General features: G+C 38.6%; 1 protein-coding gene across 1 annotated transcript in view; it reads left to right on the top strand.

Annotated features, from left to right (window-relative positions):
- The window catches only part of LOC111046550 (neural-cadherin), a 680352-nt gene that overhangs the window by 485586 nt on the left and 172353 nt on the right, over positions 1-22413 (top strand). The window contains exon 18 of the mRNA XM_039422881.1: positions 3246-3389. Coding sequence (XP_039278815.1) covers positions 3246-3389 — 144 coding nt within the window. The remainder of the gene's footprint in view (positions 1-3245; positions 3390-22413) is intronic.

The following is a 22413-nucleotide window of genomic DNA, read 5'->3' as shown; positions in this document are numbered from 1 at the left end:
AAGGAGAGGGAGAGGGAGAAGGAGAGGGAGAGGGAGAAGGAGAGGGAGAGGGAGAAGGAGAGGGAGAGGGAGAGGGAGAAGGAGAGGGAGAGGGAGAGGGAGAGGGAGAAGGAGAGGGAGAGGGAGAGGGAGAAGGAGAGGGAGAGGGAGAGGGAGAGGGAGAAGGAGAGGGAGAGGGAGAAGGAGAGGGAGAGGGAGAAGGAGAGGGAGAGGGAGAGGGAGAGGGAGAAGGAGAGGGAGAGGGAGAGGGAGAAGGAGAGGGAGAGGGAGAGGGAGAAGGAGAGGGAGAGGGAGAGGGAGAGGGAGAGGGAGAGGGAGAAGGAGAGGGAGAGGGAGAAGGAGAGGGAGAGGGAGAAGGAGAGGGAGAGGGAGAGGGAGAGGGAGAGGGAGAGGGAGAAGGAGAGGGAGAGGGAGAGGGAGAAGGAGAGGGAGAGGGAGAAGGAGAGGGAGAGGGAGAAGGAGAGGGAGAGGGAGAGGGAGAAGGAGAGGGAGAGGGAGAAGGAGAGGGAGAGGGAGAGGGAGAAGGAGAGGGAGAGGGAGAAGGAGAGGGAGAGGGAGAAGGAGAGGGAGAGGGAGAGGGAGAAGGAGAGGGAGAGGGAGAAGGAGAGGGAGAGGGAGAGGGAGAGGGAGAAGGAGAGGGAGAGGGAGAGGGAGAGGGAGAAGGAGAGGGAGAGGGAGAGGGAGAGGGAGAGGGAGAGGGAGAAGGAGAGGGAGAGGGAGAGGGAGAGGGAGAGGGAGAAGGAGAGGGAGAGGGAGAGGGAGAAGGAGAGGGAGAGGGAGAGGGAGAAGGAGAGGGAGAGGGAGAAGGAGAGGGAGAGGGAGAGGGAGAGGGAGAAGGAGAGGGAGAGGGAGAGGGAGAGGGAGAGGGAGAAGGAGAGGGAGAGGGAGAGGGAGAGGGAGAAGGAGAGGGAGAGGGAGAAGGAGAGGGAGAGGGAGAGGGAGAAGGAGAGGGAGAGGGAGAGGGAGAGGGAGAGGGAGAAGGAGAGGGAGAGGGAGAAGGAGAGGGAGAGGGAGAAGGAGAGGGAGAGGGAGAAGGAGAGGGAGAGGGAGAGGGAGAGGGAGAAGGAGAGGGAGAGGGAGAGGGAGAAGGAGAGGGAGAGGGAGAGGGAGAAGGAGAGGGAGAGGGAGAGGGAGAAGGAGAGGGAGAGGGAGAGGGAGAGGGAGAGGGAGAAGGAGAGGGAGAGGGAGAAGGAGAGGGAGAGGGAGAAGGAGAGGGAGAGGGAGAGGGAGAGGGAGAGGGAGAAGGAGAGGGAGAGGGAGAGGGAGAAGGAGAGGGAGAGGGAGAAGGAGAGGGAGAGGGAGAAGGAGAGGGAGAGGGAGAAGGAGAGGGAGAGGGAGAGGGAGAGGGAGAGGGAGAAGGAGAGGGAGAGGGAGAAGGAGAGGGAGAGGGAGAGGGAGAAGGAGAGGGAGAGGGAGAAGGAGAGGGAGAGGGAGAGGGAGAAGGAGAGGGAGAGGGAGAGGGAGAGGGAGAGGGAGAGGGAGAAGGAGAGGGAGAGGGAGAAGGAGAGGGAGAGGGAGAAGGAGAGGGAGAGGGAGAGGGAGAAGGAGAGGGAGAGGGAGAGGGAGAGGGAGAGGGAGAGGGAGAAGGAGAGGGAGAGGGAGAAGGAGAGGGAGAGGGAGAAGGAGAGGGAGAGGGAGAGGGAGAGGGAGAAGGAGAGGGAGAGGGAGAGGGAGAGGGAGAAGGAGAGGGAGAGGGAGAGGGAGAGGGAGAGGGAGAGGGAGAAGGAGAGGGAGAGGGAGAAGGAGAGGGAGAGGGAGAGGGAGAGGGAGAAGGAGAGGGAGAGGGAGAAGGAGAGGGAGAGGGAGAAGGAGAGGGAGAGGGAGAAGGAGAGGGAGAGGGAGAAGGAGAGGGAGAGGGAGAAGGAGAGGGAGAGGGAGAAGGAGAGGGAGAGGGAGAAGGAGAGGGAGAGGGAGAAGGAGAGGGAGAGGGAGAGGGAGAGGGAGAAGGAGAGGGAGAAGGAGAAGGAGAGGGAGAGGGAGAGGGAGAGGGAGAAGGAGAGGGAGAAGGAGAGGGAGAGGGAGAGGGAGAAGGAGAAGGAGAGGGAGAGGGAGAAGGAGAGGGAGAGGGAGAGGGAGAGGGAGAAGGAGAGGGAGAGGGAGAAGGAGAGGGAGAAGGAGAGGGAGAGGGAGAAGGAGAAGGAGAGGGAGAAGGAGAGGGAGAGGGAGAAGGAGAGGGAGAGGGAGAGGGAGAGGGAGAAGGAGACGGAGAGGGAGAAGGAGAGGGAGAAGGAGAGGGAGAAGGAGAGGGAGAAGGAGAGGGAGAAGGAGAGGGAGAGGGAGAGGGAGAAGGAGAGGGAGAAGGAGAGGGAGAGGGAGAAGGAGAGGGAGAGGGAGAAGGAGAGGGAGAGGGAGAGGGAGAGGGAGAAGGAGAGGGAGAGGGAGAAGGAGAGGGAGAGGGAGAAGGAGAGGGAGAGGGAGAAGGAGAGGGAGAAGGAGAGGGAGAAGGAGAGGGAGAGGGAGAAGGAGAGGGAGAGGGAGAAGGAGAGGGAGAAGGAGAGGGAGAGGGAGAAGGAGAAGGAGAGGGAGAAGGAGAGGGAGAGGGAGAAGGAGAGGGAGAGGGAGAAGGAGAGGGAGAAGGAGAGGGAGAGGGAGAGGGAGAAGGAGAAGGAGAAGGAGAGGGAGAGGGAGAAGGAGAGGGAGAGGGAGAGGAGAAGGAGAAGGAGAGGGAGAAGGAGAGGGGGGAGGAGAGGGGGGCGCATGCGCAGAGGGGGAGGGGGGAGGGGGAGGGGGATTTGCGCAAAAATTTTTCCTTATTTCTCGCGGATTGCGCAAAAATTCTTCCTTGAACTGTCTAATATAGGCTACTAACTCTCATCATCTTTATAACACTTGAAACATGATGAAAATATTGCATAGTCTCAGGACTGGGATTCCATCCTAGGTTATGTAAGTTATGTTAGCTATATTTGGTGAATAATATGACTGTTTTAATTTCTATCACTTACAACTCACAAAAATCAATCAGCACGAGAATCATGACTTTCCTCCCGACGATTTGAGTTCAAAAGGTTAGCTCATTCAGAAGTCGGTTTGTGCCAACGTTAGTAGACAGAACTAACTGTCTACTAACTTTGGGTTTGTGCATTGATATCAAGACTCAAATGTTTTCAATAGTCGTCCACAACCTGAATGTTTTGATTGAATTTTTCATGGAGTTGTTTCAAATAGAAGCTTTTTCCATTGATTATATCATTTTTTGTGGAATGTACTCAACACTGATTGTTGCTTTGTCTGATCTTTTCCAGTGACAAAATTCATTCGTATTGGCATTGCGGACAAGAATGACAATCCACCGTACTTTGACAAGGCGCTGTATGAGGCGGAGGTCGACGAAAATGAAGACATCCAACATACGGTACTTACTGTCACCGCCAAGGATCACGATGAATGTGAGTACAAATTCAATTATCGTACATTTTAAAAGTTAATACATTCAATGAACATGAATTTTGTAAAATATGTGAGTCCGCTTTATTATTTTTTCAAAGATTAGTTATCGATACAAATCGGGTTGGGTTTACTAAACATTCTGGCCAAGGTTTCATGTCAAATATCACACATAATTTATTTATGGAAGGAGACAGCAGATCTAAAATCATCACACTTCTAACTTGCAAGATTCAGCACAGTTCTATATACAGTATCAATTAATTTTATTCCCCAATGTTATCATTCATGAATCGCTTGAAGTATCTCCCAGGTAGTTTCTCGAAAGGGTACGCGTCTTCTAGACCCCTCCATTCAGGATATTGATTTTCCCACATTATTTATAAATATAAATAAATAATTTATTTTTGTCAAAGAACAATTACAAAATTGCATTAGACAATGTCAGAGTATTTAAAAGAAACATTACATTTATAATTTGGGTGGAGACTTACTCATACAAATTTATACCATCTAGGTAACTCATAAATAACAAAAATATAATCTTATACACATACTAGTATAATACAGTATTTTATAAGACAAACATTAATTGAAGGAGTTTTCATAAAATTCAGTCAAACTATGAAATGGGTTGTCACTTAGGAATTTGTTTATTGCCTTTCTGAAACTAGGATAAGGTAGATCTCTGACATATGATGGCAAATGATTGAAAAGTCTTATTCCCACATTAAAATGGCTTCTCGGAGTCCTTGATAGCCTTACTTTAGGAGTATTTACTCGTATTATGATTGTGCACATTAATATTACAATCAATATTATATAAAAATTGAAGGAAAGAAACCTTGATTGTAATATTAATGTGCACAATCATAATACGAGGAGCTATAGAAATGTAAATATTCCTCAAGTAAGGCTATCAAGGACTTCGAGAAGCCATTTTAATGTGGGAATAAGACTTTTCAATCATTTGCCATTATTAGATTGTCATTAATTATTAGACTGAGAATAACACTGTAATTAAGTGGGAATGAAACAAAGCATAATACACATTTAAAACATAGTTGAATGGAACATGATATTTTAGAGTCTTCAACAAATATATAGACTTTGATAACTTTCTGCACAGTAAATCAATATGATCACTCCAATTCAGATGGTAATCTATTTGTAATCCTAATAATTTGATTCTTTTTACAAAATTGTTTGACAATTCATGTCTATTATTCAATGTGAATCCTACAGTAATCAGTAGACTAGCATAAAAAAGATTTATGGTTAGATAAAGTATAGTTTGAAGTAATCATTCTCCTATGAGTAGTAATGACGGGTAGTAGCATAGCCACCTCTAATACATTAGAGGTGGCTATGGTAGTAGTTTCCTGCCATTCATGAGTCGAGATTAAAACAAGTATCATACAGTCGATTTATTATAATGATGAATTCATGATTAGGCTCTTATTGACGTCATTATAGTTGGACCGCAACCGTAAAAGTTGTCTGCTGACTGCGAGTATTGTACTACCAACCTCCTCAATAATAATATTAACGAGAATCAATTAAAATCAGACCCAAAAAGCGGATGCAGTAAGCATCTCTATAGAAAAGCCTGTCAGTAACTGAAGCGAAATTAACAAAAAGGTTGCCGGAGCTGGACAAAATTCAATAAAGCTATTTTGAAATGTCAGGTTATGATGAAACATAGTGTTAATGAATCAATTGAAAATAAAGCTGTTTGGTACGTCAGTAACTTTTCAATTTGTAGAATGTTTTAAATAATATTATTTCCTGTAATCTGTAGAACTATTTTGGTGGCTTCTATCTAAAAATAACTGATTATGAATATTATTCTCTTATCTGTATAATGATATTATTCTCTGTAAACTGATTTTTGAAGTTTCTATCTAATCACAGCTTATAAAACTTGAACTTGACACATAATATTATTTCCAGTGGGAGTTAATTGATGCTTAGCAAGGAGGTGATTCTTCATCCTCATCCTAGTACGTTGGCAAAAATCCGACTCTTGTTTCCAAAGACAAATTGGTGTAGATTACAGTGTTACTGAATACATTGGCTCTATGGAGCGTCAGATTAGAAATTAGTGAGCTGATGGAACATTCAACGGAGATCCTAGTCATTCATTAGGGGGAATTCAATTATTTTGATTACTATGCAGGGTGTAATGACTACGACAGATTCAGCCCTGAGGCGTTTCACCCATATTATAGACGCCCTCAATGAACAGTCTATTCAATAGCAAACAATATTGCTGAGACCTGTCTAAAGTGATTTATTGAATATTAAGTATAATTTTGTATCCACTCATCAATGGGAGGAATAGAATATTACTTTGTGAACTTTTTGAATGATAGTATCATTCATTAAGTTGGTTATTTTGGCACCAGATTCTTGTCATGTTGTCTATCCGAGTATTTCCCAGTTTCATAGAGATTCTCTCACAGCTGGATTATTCAATTGTTGGTGAATTGAAGCCAAACAGGACCGGAGCCATAATATTACATACGTTCATACTTTTTGCTTTCTTCTACTGCAAAGTTTCACTGTATATTTTGAAAAATTGTTCCGTTATGTAACTCTAGTGTTATTCTGGATTTCATTTGCACTGTATTTGTGTTGATAGCAAGCTTTTTGGAAAGTTTCCAAATTGAGACGTCACTGCTAAGTGTAAAGTAGTGGGATGCACTTATATTCTCTCTGCTATTCCAACGTTTATTGTTTTGCTTCATCCTGATTTTTCAAGTTGGAAATTATCATGGGCTATCACTAGAAAATTCTATCAAGATTCGGATGCCTTGAAAGAGCTTAGATAGTAATGACAATAGTAATGATAATAGCTTAGATAGTATAGGACTTATTTTATCTGTGGTAATGATAAGAGAAGCATTTTTTGTTTCATCACCGAACTTTCCACTCATAATGTCTTGGTCCCAATTATTATAAAGACATTCACTACCAAATCTTCAGCATGGTTAATCAATGACAAGCATTGATGTTATCTAGTCGATAATATAATAAAGAAAAGAATTGGCTTATACACGTACAGGAGTACGTGTACTCCTCATGTACTCCTCGTAGTACATCATCATGTATGAACTATTCAAGTCATTAACTTGAAATTTTGCATATAGATTTTTAATTTACCGTGGATGGTTATAGGCCTATTTTAAATTCTTCAAGATGTCAGTAGGTCCAGTTTGTCAAGTTTTCAATCAGATACTTGCGGTGGACGGGTTACCTACTAGTTTATAATAATAAATGCTTCGAAGTGAAACTCACTATAATTATTTGATATAAGAATTGGCAAGTAGTAATCTCCAGTGGGGTAGCATTAGCACACCTTTACCATACCCTAATATTCGAAAAGTTATATTCCTGACATTTTGATTCCTTACTCAATCATGGAACACCCCTTAAGTTTGAGCCAACTTCCCACCAGTTGAATAATTGTTTGGGACCAAGAATCCAATTCGATATTGCTGATGAACTATTATTACTAGACTAGATCCACTATCGCCGACTATTATTACATTAGTAGTTGAGTTGTTGCTCAAGTTTTGCGGCGTCTTTGAGTGTGATTGTGACGGGCTGCTGGAGTCGAAGTTGTCAAGGGTTTAGGTAGCGATGATAACAATGGAATGGGAACAAAGACAGTGGCACACCGGAGACCGGAAGGTTACCACAGATGAACTTCAAACTTCACGCGCCTTCATTGACTCAGACGTTTCATCTCTGTTATTATAATATCGTTATGAGGCTTTAGCTTCCAAAGGTAATACTACTCAATTGAATATAATTCCACAAGTTGTAACTCTTCAAACCAATTGTCTCCAAGCTAACTCAAAGGCTACCGTAAATACAGTTCTGGTGGCTTCTCCATAGATTAAGAATATAATTCATTACAGCGAGAATTGTAATGAGATTGTCTCCGCAATATAAGATAGAATCATATAATAATACGATTAAAAAACGGAAAAACCATGGATATGTGAATATTTCCTGCCTTTTGTAATCCTTGATGAATAGAAAAACAGTTTTTTATAATATATTTACGAATAATAAACGAATACCGGGGCACCGAGCTTCGCTCGTTATTGTTATTTATTGATAAAGTCTCAGCTGTTTCTGCCAAGGATTGTCCTTCTAATGTTGTTCAGCGAGTTTTCCCATGGATGAGACCTAGTGCAATCGAATTTTTATATCATAAACCTACTATGTTCCAAATTTTGTGAAAATTGTTAGAGCCGTTCTCGAGATCCGTTGGACATAAATAAATATTAATAATCAAATATAAAAAAATAAATATAAATAACCAAATTCGAAAATATATACAGAAATTGCACGCTTAATATAATAGGATTGAGAAGTGATAATAAAATATCATAATTTCAATTTCAGATAACTTTCTCATCTCATCAATTGCGATTTAATTTCACGATCTCTTCTCAAATTCATTCTTAGATTTGATTAAGGAATAGATCTTACTTCCTGAAAAAAATTTAGAATTGAAATATCCAAGCAAATTTCAAAGACCCAATTGAACATTGATTTCTCATGTCCTAGTTAAGGCTACATTCCCAGCATTTTTCATATCATAGGTACTTGCTATCTTGGTAAATCTTCGCTCTGCGTCAAAATTGTGGAGGTGATATTTTTTTTTTTTTTTTTTTTTTTTTTTTTTTTTTTAGATTACGTCCTAAAGACTCCAGTCATGGAGTATAAGACAAGTCATGTTATTACATAATAATTCTAACACTAAGTAGTTCAACCTAGTTTAGGTTTGAAAGGAATTCTTGTACACTATAAAAAGCTTTATCAACTAAATATTTTTTCATTTGTTTTTTGAAAATCTTCAAATCATCATTACTTTTCAAGATTTGAGGTAGCTTGTTATAAAATTTCCTACCAATATAATCTGGTTTTTGTTCAAATAACCTACTATTTTGACCCATTATATGATAATCTGCTCTGTTTCGCGTATTATACTCATGAACATCTGAATCACACCACTCGTTTTCACATGCATTACAACTTCATATACATACAAAGATGGCACAGTTAATAGACCAAGCTTTTTAAATAAAGGCCTACAAGAGTCTAACCTATTCACTTTCTCTATACATCTGAGTGCCTTCTTTTGAATCTTAAACACTCTGTCCATATTTTGTTGAGATGAATTACCCCATACTAAAATAGCATACCTAATATGAGATAGTATAAGTCCATGGTAAGCAGTTAACAGTAGTTTTTTATCATTCAGCCTAGCAAGCTGCCGCAGGATAAATACCCCAGATGATATCTTATTACATATCCTCTCAATGTAAGGATGCCATGTTAATTTCCTGTCCAATAAAATTCCCAAGAATGCTACTTTCTCTTCTTGGTCTAATTCATTTTCCTCTACAAACACATTTATTTCTCTATCCTCTACTGAATTATATTTACTTTTGAATTGTAGGAATTGACATTTCTTACTATTTATTGTTAATTGCCTTTGCTTCAAGAATTGGACAATTGACTGTACTCCAGTAAAAGCATTTATTTCTAGACTATCTAATAAATAATTGTTAAAGATAAGCGATGTGTCATCAGCAAACAACAGAGCTCTGTGATCTTTTAACTCTTTTGGTAATTGGTTCACATACAACAGAAACAGTAAGGGACCCAGAATTGAGCCTTGAGGTACTCCAGCCTGGACCTCCAGTTTTGCAGATTTAATTTTTACTATTTCATTCCCATCCACCTTGGTAAGCTCAACACACTGGTTTCTACCTATGAGATATGATTCAAACCATTTTAGTTCTATACCATTCACACCTACAGTTTTTAGTATTTCCAATAATATTCTATGGTTCACACAATCAAAAGCTTTGGATAAATCAAGAAATATTGCGGCTGCCTTCTCACCTGAATCTATTATATCTATTAGTCTTTCAACAAGGGATACTATTGCAGTCTTAGTAGATTTCCCTTTCTGGAACCCATGCTGTTCATCACATATGAAATTAATTTCTTCCAGGTGCATCAATAACCTATTCAAAACTACTCTTTCAAAAATTTTACTTATTACATTTAGAATACTAATGGGTCTATAATTTTCAACTCTTTCAGAATCACCGCCCTTGAAAATTGGCAAAATTTTTCCTTGTTTCAGATCATCAGGAAAAATACCCTGCTCTAGTGAAGTATTAAGGAGATGCAATAAAGGGTCCAGTAATTCATTTTCACATTCTTTTAAAATTTTGCTTGAGACCCCATCCAATCCTACTGTTTTTTTGTTATTCAAATTTTTTATTATTCTTGACAACTCATCTCTTGATAATGGATGAAATTTAAATACCTTTTCAATTGGCTCAGCATTTAATGTAGTTGTATTATAAGTATTAGTGTTCAGTGACTTTTGGAGATTATATGCAACCTGTTGATAATATTTATTGAAAAAGTTACAAATGTCTATACTATCATCCATATAATTTCCATGTTCATCGATTATCCTAGGGACATTAGTAACTGTATCTTTTTGAGCTGCTCTCCTATTTCTATCAATTACCTCCCAAACAGCAGAGTTAAAATTGGTACTAGTTGTTAATATTTCAGCTGTTTTCTTACACTTAGCTTTCCTCACTTCTTTTGCATAGTTTTTCTTTAGACATTTGTATTTGACCTCACTCGGAACATCCCTCACTAATTTAAATTCCTCATAAGCTTCCCTAACAATATTTCTTTGAGTAAGAATATCTTCAGTTATCCATTCATCTACTTTGTTTAATTTACTTTTTACTTTGACTTTTTTTATCGGACAGCATACACTAATGTGAAATCTTAGAGTATCAATGAATTGCTTATATTTGTAATTTAGGTTACAACTGTTATAAACACTACTCCAATTTTCTTGAAGCAGTTCCTGCTTCAAACAATTTATATTTCCTTGCTCATATTGCTGAATTTCTTTCACAAAAGTTTTTTTCTGCTTGGATTCTGGCCCTGCAACTTAACATCTAAAATTTGATAGTTATGATCTGATAGATCTGAGCTACCTAACCTGACATTACAACCTTCTATATTTGTGAGGATATTATCAATAATTGTCTGTGAAGTTCGAGTTACTCTTGTATATTCGTGGACCTTAATTTCTAAATTATTCATATTAATAATATCTCTAATATCCTCTGTCATTTTATCCTGCCTGGCAAAATCAGTATTGAAATCTCCTACTACTATAACATTTGTGAGACGAGCGGTTGTAATTTCCAAAAGTGTATGGAGCAGCTCACAAAATTTTTGCCAGTCTCCATTTGGTGACCTATAGATACCTAACACTGCTACCTCGAATCGATCATCAATTTTTAACCTTAGTCCTGTCACCTCTAAATCCATCTCAACAGAAAATCTCTTAACAAAATCCAGTTCATAAGTTTGGGTATGTTTAGCATTGCTAGTGAATATACATACACCACCACTTCTATGAGCTATTCTACAAAATTCTGATCTCAGTGAATAGCCTGGAATCCTAACTTGATTTATTTCCTTTATTTTTAAGCCATGCTCTGTGAAAATAACAATGTCAGGATCCTCCTGTTTAAGAAATACTTCTAATCTGTCAATTTTGTTGCGAAGATACTGAATATTTTGATGATAAATACTAAAAACCTTACCATCTTGTGCTACTCTATCTCTAGCATTTGTAGCTATTTCCCTTTCGCTGTTTTGAGCCAATTTACTAAAAAATCGTTATTTGTTTTTTTGACTGTTTTTAAACCAGAGGATTGCAAACGGCTTTCAATCAGCTCTGCCAATCTATTACAAAAGATTACTTTGCCAGATCGATTTATATGCAACCCATGATTAGTGAAGTTATGTCTTTTCAGCCTTTCATTTAGAGAACAAATCCCCAGTTGTTTAGAATTCTTATTTTTTAGGCTGTTGATTGTATTCTGGATTGATTTGTTTGTCGAATTGATTGCTTCATTTAATTCTGGCCTATCAAACCTATTAGGAATAGTACTTATTATTAAGTTTGTTTTTTTGCTGAGTGGCACAATTTCCTTGATTTTTTCTGTTACTTGAGGAAGATGATTCAAGTTAGGTTCATTTATATTATTTGAGCCCCCTGTACAATTAGATAGTCATTTTCATCAAAGTCTTTAGTTTGTTCCCTAGCTGACTCTACAACTGCATTAATTGATGCACTTGGCTTGAAAAAACATTGGACATCAAATTTATTTTTTAATCTTTTATCAAGGAGATCACTGCAATCACGTCCATGACTGGACGTCAGTAGCAGAACTCTCCCTTTCCTATCTTTATTTCCCTCAGCTATATTTTTGGTTGCTGTCTCCAAAACCTCACTGTACGTTTTATTTTGACCATTTTCAGAGCATTTCCCATCATTTAGGTTAGATTCTATTTTTTTGCATTTGGACGGAGGTTCTATCATACATTTAGTATTATCAAATTTAGATTTTAGTTTCTTTATTTCCTCCGACATTAGACTACATTGATTTTTTAGATTTAGTATTTCTTTTTTATGGTCTTCATCTTGTAATTTTATAATCAGTTCCAAAGATTTAATTTCTTCTACCATCCCTAACCTTTCTTCCTCAGACGTTTTTAGAGTTACTTCTAATTGGTTTTTTAAATTAGTGTGGCTACTTTGTAGTTGAGCAACTTTTTCGGCTAAAGTAGTTTGAAGAACTGGGGTTTTTGGTTTTGGCGTTTTTGAATTTTGGTTTTGGGAACGCGTAAGTACTCCCGCTATGTTTACATTCCCTATTATTAACCTTCGGTGTTCTACTTGAGCTCATCTTCCTATCTAAGAAATTATATTACTTGCAATAATAATAATTGATTTATAAATGATAGGATTTTAATTTTGTTATAATTTTAGTCAAGTAAACTATCTATGTTTATTTTTAAATCTCGAAAACCTAACCTCAAACTAACCTCTAAACGGTGTTTGGCTTATTTAAAATAGAATCAAGAATTAAAATCTAAAACAAAATGATAAAACGTGATCAAGAAACAAATACTAATGGAATAAACACAAAATTTGTACTTATCCGTGACTATTTATAACACAAAATCTTCCAAAACCCAGGAGCGAAATTATGTACGACTTTCATTCACAACCTCTCAAGGTCAAATCAAATCAATATTGATAGATCCGTATACAAATAGAGTTGTACTCCATCAATGATAACTTGGATGAAGAAGCAAAAATAATTTCAATTTTTCTTTTTAAATTTTTTCTATTTATTTATTCACAACACACAAAAATACAATGAGTAAAAGCAATATACAATAAAACAATAACAATAACAGTAACATTGATATCAACACATTAAAAGACAATATTGCTAAAATGATGTGTGCTGGAAGAAAGAGGGGGAAAATACCCCCTCTATGATATTTTATAATTATCTATGATATTTCAAAATTCTCTCATGTTTCCATGCATTAATTGAATACGACATTTTTCTCATAAGCTGTACACGATCGATGATGACTTAGATGAACAAGCAAACAATAATATTTCTTTTTCAGATTTTCTCATGATTCCAAGTATCTATCAAGTACGAAAATTTCCCTTATTCCCCGTAACTCTCAATTGAATTTATTCTCAACCACCTCCCACCCCAGGGCTCTCACCACAGTCTCGTCAACGTGCTCGTTTCAGTGAAGTTGTCAGCTGGTAGCGTCTTTTGTTGAGGCTGACAACAATGACCAGTGTGCACACTAAGCTTCCTCATCCGGAGTGGAATAATGCGGTAAATAACACTCAAGCTCGAGAGCTTAAAGTACAAAACAATAATAACGGTCAACTTCCTTTATTTGATTGTTGTTTCAGTGCCATCGCAATTTATTGTGATCACATTCCGTTGCTGCAACCGACCAATTGCTGTCACAAGGGGGCTACATTGTTTTGGAAGCACTGGCCAGCGTATTATTGAGAGGCCTCTCCATGATAATCCAATCACTACTGTCTTTCAAACAATGGATAATGAATAGGTGTCATTTCCAGCAAAGTAATTATTTCAAATGCGGTCATCTCTCTTGTGAAATTGCTTGTTGGTTATTGAAAATTGAATTTGATATGTGCCAGAGCCTCACTAGATACTCGGTGATACTCAAACTACTCGGTAAATACCACACAGTACTCGGTTATAGCTTCCAATAGCATGTAGTTTTCCTAGGGCATTTATAATAATTTATTATTATTTATTCGATAACTATCTAGACGGAACCGATTGAATAGTTATTATTATTGTGTACAAGCTTTCACATTTTCATAGCTGAGGTGATCCATGTTGATTGAGAGAATAGCCATACGAAACTTGAAAAGTTCTGGAAAAGATTAGAAGAAAACCCATTTCAAATGGATCGAATTTGAAACAGTATTTTGAATTTCATCATGGTATATATCTCAGACAGCTGAACCAGTCGTTTGAATTTGATCTATTCCTCGAAAAAACCTCTGGTTTTCCTCTTTTCTCAACTCGGGTTCCCACACCGGTGAAATATCTCATCAACTTGAGTTGATTGATCAACAAACAAAAAGTAGATTGAGCTCTTTGGAAAGAAATAATATAATTCGCAAGGTAATAATTCTCCAGTGAAGGAGAAAAAATAATATAACAGTGAATAGTGAGAGATATACTGCTTAGAAAGTATTGGAATCACTGTGGCTTGTAGTTTTCCGCGGAAATGTTGTTTTTCCGACAAAAAGCAATCAAAACTGTGCTTGGGATGGGAGACGCTTGCATCAAGATGGAAAGGTACGAACATTGTACGCTTATAATTTCTGTTGTCCTTGTTCAAAGATCAAATCACAAGTTGAATCTGACGGCAGAAAGTTGGTTGTACGAATTGGTGAGGGTTCGGATAATAAGCAACGAAATGAGAATCTCGCCGGCTCTCTGCTCTGCACAACCAGCAAGAATAATGACTGCGCCTACATAATCTTCATAGTCGTAATAATCAAATGACACTGATAGAAAGCCCTCTACAACTTCCAAAATGTACTCTCATTTGATTTAACTTATTCCTCATATCTGATGGTACAAATATTCCACTGGATTCATTTGTAGTTCGGAGTACGGTAATTACTAAAATAATGATGTGTTAGAAATATGAATGACTCCAAGGTTGTGAAAGCTTTTAAATTTCACTAGAATTCTATATTATGAATGATGAACGCACTGAAATCAAAATTCTGTCATTCAATCATTCAATTTTTTGCGAGGGTGATGCGCACATGAGTTTCCAATCTAAACTGGACTGAATAGTATACCTAATCTTGATTATTGATTTGATCTCATTTTACATTTTTCTTTGAATGATCTGATCTAATGAAAATTTTCCAAGAAAACTTCATTGTGTTTAATATTGGTTCGAATGAAGTTTCTAGATATGGATTCCACTTCAGGTTCTTGAGCATTGCGCCTCTTCAAATTTGGATGATTCTCATTATTAACGAATTTAGGTTGGTTTCCATTCATTGCATTCATTCTGTGCGCCACGGCTTGTCAACCAAAAGGGTTGTCAACAGGGTTCAACTTCTGATCAGCGTTGGAGTTCAGCGCAAATCTGTGTCATTAAATGGAATTGGTTGGAGCATCGATGTTTCCAGATTATTTACAAATTGAATGGAGTCAATGATCGGAACTGGAACACGAGAACGAGGTAACAAGCAACCAGCAACAACATCCAATCAAAATCGGAAGCCTATTTATTCTAGCAGCTGAGAGTCGGTCAATGAACAACTTGAAATTTGAGCGAACCTCATTATCGAAGATTCAGCTGAGCTTTCATTGTAGCAATTGGTGGAGACAACCACGACAACATATTCGTCAATATTTGACAATTTGTCCTGCGCATGTCCACGATAATACGAGAGTGTCTGGTTTCTACAAGTTATTCCAAGAATTGAATAGACTTGAGAAATTGTCAAATTCAAAAACTCAAATTCAAATTAATTTATTTGCCATAAAATAATAAAGATTGATGAAATAAATATTCTAACTTACAAAATGGCACTACAGGCAAAGAAAACTTGTGCGCCGGCAGTGAGTTCGAACTACTAGGTACAGCAAACATGTCAATAGAAAGAAAAAAGAGCTTATTCAAACCACTAGAATAAATAAAATTACGGAAACCAGGTCACATCTCAATACTCAAAAACGATAAGACAAAGTAACAAAATCACAAGCAAGTGACAAATTGAAAGAGATAAATTCAAGGATGCCATGACAATAATATTTTCTTAAATTTATAACACAAGAATGGAACACTACATAATGGATATAGATAATTTAAAATGAACATTTAACCCAATCCAATCCAGTATAAGATTCATTATGGATTTTGTAATTCTATTAATAATGAATTCAGTTGGGACTTTATTTATAAACAAAAATTTATACTCAAAAATTTGAATTTGATGATTATTTATTCCAAGAAGATTGGCTCTATTATTAGGATTTCTAAGGCTACGCTCAAACAGAAAGCGGGTAGAGGCGTGGATCAGTAACAACCATTGAGCAGCGCTGTTTAGCATGGCCAAACAGAAAGCAATATTAAATATACAGCGTTAATCCTTCAGCATAGTGCTGTCCATTTAGGTTAGTTGAGTATTCTAGTAATGTTCATTTAATCATCGGAAATTATTTTGTAGAACATTATTATTGTACGCCTCATCTTGAACAATATGCCGCCAGTGTTATCACGTTTTACAAAATTATTATTTTTGTAAAATTTGTAATATTTTAATATTTGTTGGTAATAATAATTATTATTTTTTGAAATATTTATTTATTAGATACATCCCACAACACAATCCTCTTAAAAGCACATGATATTAAATGTTTGGTATCGAACGACATGATAACCTTCTACAGGCTAACACAAAACATCAGACAATTCTGCTAGATGGACATGAGCTAGACAGACGCTCTAAACTGAGCAGCAAAGTCAAACCGATTCAACTCTAAGCAGGATATGGCAGCAAGCGTGCGAACAAGAGAGCTATCTATCTGGCCTCTAAACACTCGTTCAATAGTTATTGCTCAACTGCCTACTCAGTGCTGCTTCTTAACTGCTTTCTGTGTGGCCATAGCCTCAACTGACAACTTCATCTCACTACCTTCTTTTTATGAATGAAAATAGTTCATCTTTTGTTAGCCTAACACCATCCATGATATTCTGATATTCCGAACTTGCCTTATTCTCATCAATTTCATAATTGTCATCTGACATTAGTGGAACATCAACGGTTCCAATATTGCAATAGAATATCAATATTCTCAAAACGACTCTATATCAACTATAAATTGAGAGAAAATTATTCTCTGATCGATATGGGAATTTTAAAATACAACTAATAACGAATGCCTAATTTGTGCTTGAACAAGAAGAATAGTAGGGCGTGAATTTTGGCAATCGAATCAAAAGTGGTAAGGTTTTTTGGAATATGTACAGGATAAGCCATGACCATGTAACTAAAGATACGCTACAGATTTGATTACAAGTCCAAAGACATGTAAAGTTGGAGGGTGAATTGTCACTGATGTTGTCTTTGAATAATCCTCTAATGGAATTGTTGGGAGACAGAACAGCCCCGAGTGCAGTTCTGACAGGAAAGTAGCAGACATATGCATGCATCGAGTTGCTTTCTGCTCTGACAAAGCTCCTCGCGATAATTAATTTGCCGTAGCGAGATAGGAAATATAATTTTCTCCTCTATTATACATGCTTTGTCTGATCATCTGACAAAGCTCAAGTTCAGAAACTATTGCTTCGTCTCAGATCTCGAAATTCGTTGAACAATCGCCGTCAAAAAAGAGACACAAAATCAACGTGGATTACAAATTATTATATTACGAACTTCTCTGACGTGCTTAGGTTTCAAGTTGTGTTTGAGGTTAGAGAGTACTTCCTTTGATACTATTTGACAGAATCTAGACCTCTGTAATGAGAGCTTCATCGCTACATGATACTACAGACCATAGTTGAACCAATGTTTGTTCATCTGCGATGAGTACCATAGTTTGTGTTTGCTTAGTACTTGGTATGAAATACTTCTAGCTCACCTATAAATACTTGTAGATCACATTATAGTTGGTCAGAAGTTGTCATATAGTTGTTTGAAGCACTATTGTTCAAGAGTAGTCTTTGAATAAAATGTTTTGAGGTGAGGTTTTTATTTCTTCACTACTCTATCTGAGGTTACTACACTTCTCAGAAAGTTGTGAGGATGGTGTTGCTTAGTAGCTATAGACAATGACGCATTCTGCATGGACTATATGATAATTCAGCTCCCAACCTTTCAGCTACCAAACCCCTCATCTTGGCAAGTTTTCCCTCTCCCCTCGCGTTGGGGGCAGATCCTCTGTGCTTGGTTCCGGTCTGGCAACGGAAGCCGGGAAGCGCCACGGAAGTACTCTACCCTGATGAATTCGGGCTACACTGCATTTTTCCCAAGACGCATTGAAATGCCATCACGCTGGCTGAATTAAAAAATGCTCACTATTCCTATCTTTTTTCGTGACTTTCAAAACCACCCAATTTTTCTCACTTGCCTATTCTATTATATTGTCATATACTCCTACATACAGTCATATCTTTCAATTATACGTATAATATTCCAGTGTCAGTGAGGTGCTTAGTATCCTATGATTGCATGGCATAATTATGTTTTTTCATCAACTGAGTATCTTATTTCAAATATCAGATGACGCAATATCACTCTAGACTATTAAAATATTTCAAAAATCGAAGTTCCAGAAAATACGGGAATGGTTAGGTTAGATGAGGTGAGGTTAAGTAGTTTACAGCAAGGTACCCAGAATACAATAGAATTTAGAAACAGAATACAATAGGTATTTAGGTACATTGACTTACAGTATATTCATTTCAGTAACTGAAACATCAATTAATTAGGTTCGGTAGGTTACAGTATAATCATTTCAGTGATTGATACATCAATCCATAATGAAACTAGTCACAGAGCAGGGTGTCATTCGTCACGTGTCCAGCTTGCGTGGTGGCTCCGCCCCTGGTTATGATTCTGTTTCTTCTACATTCCTCAAAAATAATATAAATCTTTTCTTGAAACCTCTTCTACACCTTATAAATTTAGGTATTTTTAGCGGTATATTTACCGACCCCTTCAAACTAGCAAAAGTAATTCCAATATTCAAATCTGGAGCGCATAATGATAAAAGTAATTACCGACCTATTTCCCTGCTAAGTGTTTCCTCAAAAATCTTAGAAAAGATTGTTAAGGAGCAATTGACGACTTACCTTCAATATATCAAAAACAAAGTATATGCCAATATCTCTGCGCCCCATAACAGACTACAACCTTGAGAATATAAAAATACATAATTGTGATAATCCATTGAGCAACCTATGTACGTGTGGAAGCATAGAGAAAGTGTACTCATACAAGTATTTAGGAGTTGTTTTGACAGCCGAATGAGATGGTCAGAGCACATCAACCGCCTGAAGTGTAGGGTTCGCAATTTGATATATGCTTTTCGCATGCTGACTGACATTCTCCATGAGATCGAAATCAAAATGACCTACTATGCTTATATTCAGTCTCTCCTCTCCTTTGGCATCATTGCTTGGGGAGGAGCCTTTAAAACAGTGCTTGAACTCCTCGCAGTGGTCCAAAGAGAAATCATTAAAACAACTTTTAAGAAACCTAGACTTCACCCATCTATTGCACTTTTTCAGGAAACAGCTATTCTTACAATTAGGCAACTATTCATGGTTTGAACAAAGCTCAGGCTAGAGCTACCAGTGGACTGTAATTTACTATTCAATTTATCAAATAGAAACGAGGAGCAAAATTTAATCTTCAATTTGAGCCAGGTTATTGGTACAGTTAAACTCTGCATTAATGAACAATAAAAAGAGCAAAAACTCACCAGATTTAATCCAATTTTGTCTACTTGCCCTTCGAAGCCTTTATTAGGTGTTTTGGTCAGATTCAGGGGTGGAAAGAAATCTGGGAAAAAGATAGGTTTTCGCTTCCAGGCTGGTTTTCCGTGTTCAACTTGCAGGCTCCGTATACTGTACTATATTCCGAACAAAGCTCAAACTGGATTCTTTATAAATTCAAAACTGATGCAAATTAATTCAATTTAACACTATTTACGATGTTATATTTATAATCCACACACACGACACTTAAACAATCAATTACTAGAAATTTCCGATGGAAATTACATTACAAAATACGAACTCGGTCTTCACAACAAGACAAGACAAAACGAACAAGAACGACTGAACAAGAACAAGATGACTGGCTAGAAAAGATGGCAAGGCAAACAGCTGGACAAATCGACACTAGCGCACAAGCCCGCTACGGGCAGAACTGTAGTCTGGGATTGGCGCTACAATTCAAAAATGCTCTGGCCAGACCATACCCCCGCCTCTGAAAAACTATTTTTCAGCCAAGTTACAAACTGAAAAAAACCACAGAAAGGAAAAAATCCAGACATGACAAAAAAAAAACAAAACACCAACACGAAAAAACAACACAAAAGAAAAAATGCAGCAAGCACAACAACTATTAAGTTGGGAGTGGATATAATTTTTTTACTAGGTCGAATACGGAAACAACGATTACACTTAAAGACACAAATACGAATAATAGAGCGAGCAGACAGTATCCAGAATTTCTGTCTGATCAAGGACAACAATAACGAAGGTCCAGCATGACAGTTCTTCTTGTGATGATAATCAATCAACATCGATACGAAAGCGTCGGATTTTGGCAGGATCATCTGATGACAAGTCTCAAATTCCAGTCCAGCATGAGACAAACGACCGCCGACGCGAATCACGCCTTTATCAATGAATGGAGACAGGCGACGAAGGCGCATAGAACAATCTTCTCCCTTCTCCAATTGCACAAATTCAGATGAAAAATGTATCTTCTGCACCACTTTACATAGATACCTCTCAGCAACATCGAAATCTGATTCCTCTGATTGGGGTAAGATTCGTAAGAATTTGAGAACAAGAATTACAATTCTCAAAAGACGACCATAATCCGAACAACGACCAATCAATGAATATACTGCATTGCTGTTACAATCAGGAGATTTTGTGACTGTCAACACTGACGGTTTTTTCGCCTCCGGTGGATCCACGATCTCTTCCATTTGAGTTCGGACGGGCCAATCGCATTCGTCCTCTGCTAACCATGATGGACCTGAGAGCCACAACGGAAAGTTCACAAGCTCAACTGGTGATAAACCTCTAGACAAACAGTCAGCGGGATTTTCAATTCCGGCAACATGCATCCACTCCTGTATACAAGAATCCTGTATTTTTGCGACGCGATTACCAACAAAAGTTTGCCATTTCGCGGATGGAGCATTAATCCAACACAAGGTGACTGTCGAATCAGAGAGTGCGACAATACGAGACACATGACAACGTTCACTAATAATAGTGACTACTGAATTCATGAGTTCTGCCAACAAGAGTGCCGCACACAACTCCAAACGAGGTATTGAAACAACTTTAGATGGTGCTACCTTGGACTTGGAACACAATAATACAACTCTTGACTCCTCGCTCTCCTTCTGCGACTTCACATAGATAACTGCACCATAACCCGACAATGATGCGTCACAAAAACCAATCAAACTGATGTGAGAATCCTGAAACAAACCAACGTGACGTGGAACAGCAAATTTTAATAATAGAGGCAACTCTTTTTGACAATTCTCCCAAAGAGTGCATATAGACTCAGGCGGCTTCTCGTCCCAATCCACTCCTAATTTCCACAGTTTCTGGACAAGACATTTTAGAAATAACGTAAACGGTGACAAGAGACCAAGTGGATCATAGATACGAGCCATCACTGACAGAATAGAACGCTTAGTAGCGACGACCTCACCACACTTGACGGAAAACTGAAACAGATCAGTACTAGGTTGCCAATTCAATCCCAAGATAGCCAAGGAGTTGTCTGCTTCGAAATCCTTGTACGAAAACGATTTCTCTTCCTCCGAGAATTTCTCCAGCATTGATGGTGAATTTGACGTCCACTTTGTGAGCGAGAAACCTCCTCCCTCAAACAGCTGCTTGGACTGATGATACAGCTCCGCGGCCTCTGACTCTGTGGCGACAGATGTGACTAAGTCGTCCATGAACATGTCTCTTGGTATTCTCGCCTTGGCTGCTGGAAAACGATTTCCATCCTCCTCTACAAGCTGGTGGACGGTGCGAAGTGCCAAATATGGAGAGCTTGAAACACCAAAAACAACACAATTGAGCTGATAAATTTCGATCGGATCCTCCGGCGAAAATCTCCACAATACACGCTGATAACGACGGCAGGAATCCTCCACTAATATCTGTCGATACATTTGTTTAATGTCGGCAGTTAGTGCGATTGGGAACAAACGAAAATTGACTAACAAAACAAAAATGTCAGTCTGCAATTTGGGACCAGCATGAAGAACCTGGTTCAATGACAAACCCGATGATGTTCTGGAACCAGCATCAAATACAATTCGGATGGGCGTGGTAGTGCTGCTTGCTTTCACGATGGCGTGATGCGGTATGTAGTAACCACCTCGGTCTGTCTGATCTGCTACAAACGACATGTGACCCTGACGTAGGTAATCAATCAATATTTCATGATATGAAATACGAGTATTGCTGTCATGCTCTAGTCGTCTCTCCAAACTCAGCAGTCGGCGTTCGGCGACAGCATACGAATCTCCCAAGCTGCTGGGCGGCTCCGCAAATGACAAGGCAACAACAAAACGACCAGAATTCACACGATGTACAGACTTCCGAAAATTTACCTCACACTCCAACTCTTCCGGTTTCAGTTGACAGCTTGGTGTAGGGCACGATTCCAACTCCCAAAAACGTTCCACAAAACTATCCAACGATGGACTACTAACGAATGGACTACAGATGGCTGTAAAACAATTCGACACATTTTTTGTTGAAGTGAGAATCGGCGCTCTCCCC

This window comes from Nilaparvata lugens, chromosome 3 (genome assembly GCF_014356525.2).
Source record: "Nilaparvata lugens isolate BPH chromosome 3, ASM1435652v1, whole genome shotgun sequence".
Classification (NCBI taxonomy): Eukaryota; Metazoa; Arthropoda; class Insecta; order Hemiptera; family Delphacidae; genus Nilaparvata; species Nilaparvata lugens.
Note: the sequence above shows the minus strand (reverse complement) of the source record. Positions and strands in the feature narration are given on the sequence as shown.